The sequence below is a fragment of the Tupaia chinensis genome, unplaced genomic scaffold (genome assembly GCF_000334495.1).
Source record: "Tupaia chinensis unplaced genomic scaffold, TupChi_1.0 Scaffold000355_1, whole genome shotgun sequence".
Taxonomy (NCBI): domain Eukaryota; kingdom Metazoa; phylum Chordata; class Mammalia; order Scandentia; family Tupaiidae; genus Tupaia; species Tupaia belangeri.
In genome coordinates, this window is record NW_006159850.1 from 977,888 (window position 1) to 979,358 (window position 1,471).

Below are 1,471 nucleotides of genomic sequence, written 5' to 3' on the forward strand. Positions count from 1 at the left end.
TGCGCCCGTGTGCTGGGGTGAGGGAGTGACAGGGGCCCCCCCCGTAGGCCAGCCTGAGACTGCCAGTCTGGCCTGCCGTGCCACGCCCTCCCCCACAGACAGGGTCCCAGGCCCCACCGTGTCCAGGGCTCCTCGAGGGCAGAGACCAGCCTGCAGCAGCAGCCTGTCCAAGCTGGGGTAGGGGTGGTGTGTGGTGGCGGGTCAGGGCTGCGCCTGGCCCAGCCAGGGACTACTGGGCCCCACCAAGGCTCCACGCAGGTCTGGCCCACCCAGCTCCCTGCTGCCCCTGGGGACTCACCTGTCTGCCGGGGCCACAGGGGCTTTGGCGTTCTGGCCTCTCTGCCGCTCTGGCTTCGGGGAGCCCATTCTCCCACCTGCCTTCCGGTCCCGAGAACCTGGACCACAGGGACAAAGTGAAACACCAAGTGAGGACTGGGGCCAGGGTCAGTGAGGACAGCTTCTCCAGGCCAGGGTCGGCTCCAGGGTGGAGGCGGCCGGATCCACCCCTGTGCTGGACAGATGGGGCGCTGCAGGGCCCGCTGGGCAGCTCCCGGCCGGCGCTCGGCCGCCAAGCTGCCCCGCCACGTGTCGCTCTCAGAGGGGTCTGCGCCCACGGGCGGTGCCTGCAGTTCTCTCCCTTTCAGTGTTTACCAGGGCATGTGCACTTGCGGGAGAGACAGAGACAAGAGGAAAGCGAGAGATCACCCCCCGGGGGGATGACCACACCGCAGTCCCTTCTCCATTCTCCTTTCAGGAGCTTGGGCGGGCACACACATGCGTCTGGTGTGATTTTCAGGTCACTAAGTCTAGGACTTGAACTACAGTCGGCCGTGTGGGAGTCCAGCGCCTTAACCACCATGCTACATGCCCTCCCCCACCACACACACACACTGTTATTCCTAAGTACATAAGTATTTCAAAATTCTTCGGAGTTTTTGTCCCGACTGCTCAGTACCGGGAGATAAAACTCCACGATCACGGTCTCCGGGAGTCCCCGTCTTTGTAATCTATCGCAGGAGGTGTAACTGCCTGCCAGAGGGAAGACACCCCTCCCCGGGGTAGTGCTGCGACCCCTCTTCTTCCGTCTTTGCATCTGCCAGGCTTCTGTGCACGTGGATGTACTGGGCTTTTGCTGCTGGGGCTGGGATTCAAACCACTGCTGGCCATGCAGGGTCTGGCTCTCCTAACCACTTTAAAGTGTCAATAGGTTGCCGAGGCCCTGCAGTGACACTACTCAGGTCCTGCTGGTGCTTCGTGTGGCTCTGCTGCCCTGGCCCACCAGCCTGGGGACACTCACCGCGGTCTGGGGAGAGGTGGGCTCGCTTGGCAGGAGGGCTTTGCCTGTCCTTGTCTGATGGCTCATACCGCTTCCTGCTTCCTTTATCAGCTGCCTGCAACAGCAGGGGTGGGTCAGCACGCCGGCTGCACTGCCACCACCAGGCGACAGGACGGCAGCCCCCCAGGCCTCCGT

At 63.4% G+C, this 1,471-nt stretch overlaps 1 protein-coding gene across 1 annotated transcript in view; it reads right to left on the bottom strand.

The window, feature by feature from the left end:
- ZC3H18 (zinc finger CCCH-type containing 18) overlaps nt 1-1,471 on the bottom strand; it is a 62,843-nt gene that overhangs the window by 6,240 nt on the left and 55,132 nt on the right. Inside the window, exon 18 of the mRNA XM_027773441.1 lies at nt 299-395. Within this exon, the coding sequence (XP_027629242.1) occupies nt 299-395 (97 nt within the window). The remainder of the gene's footprint in view (nt 1-298; nt 396-1,471) is intronic.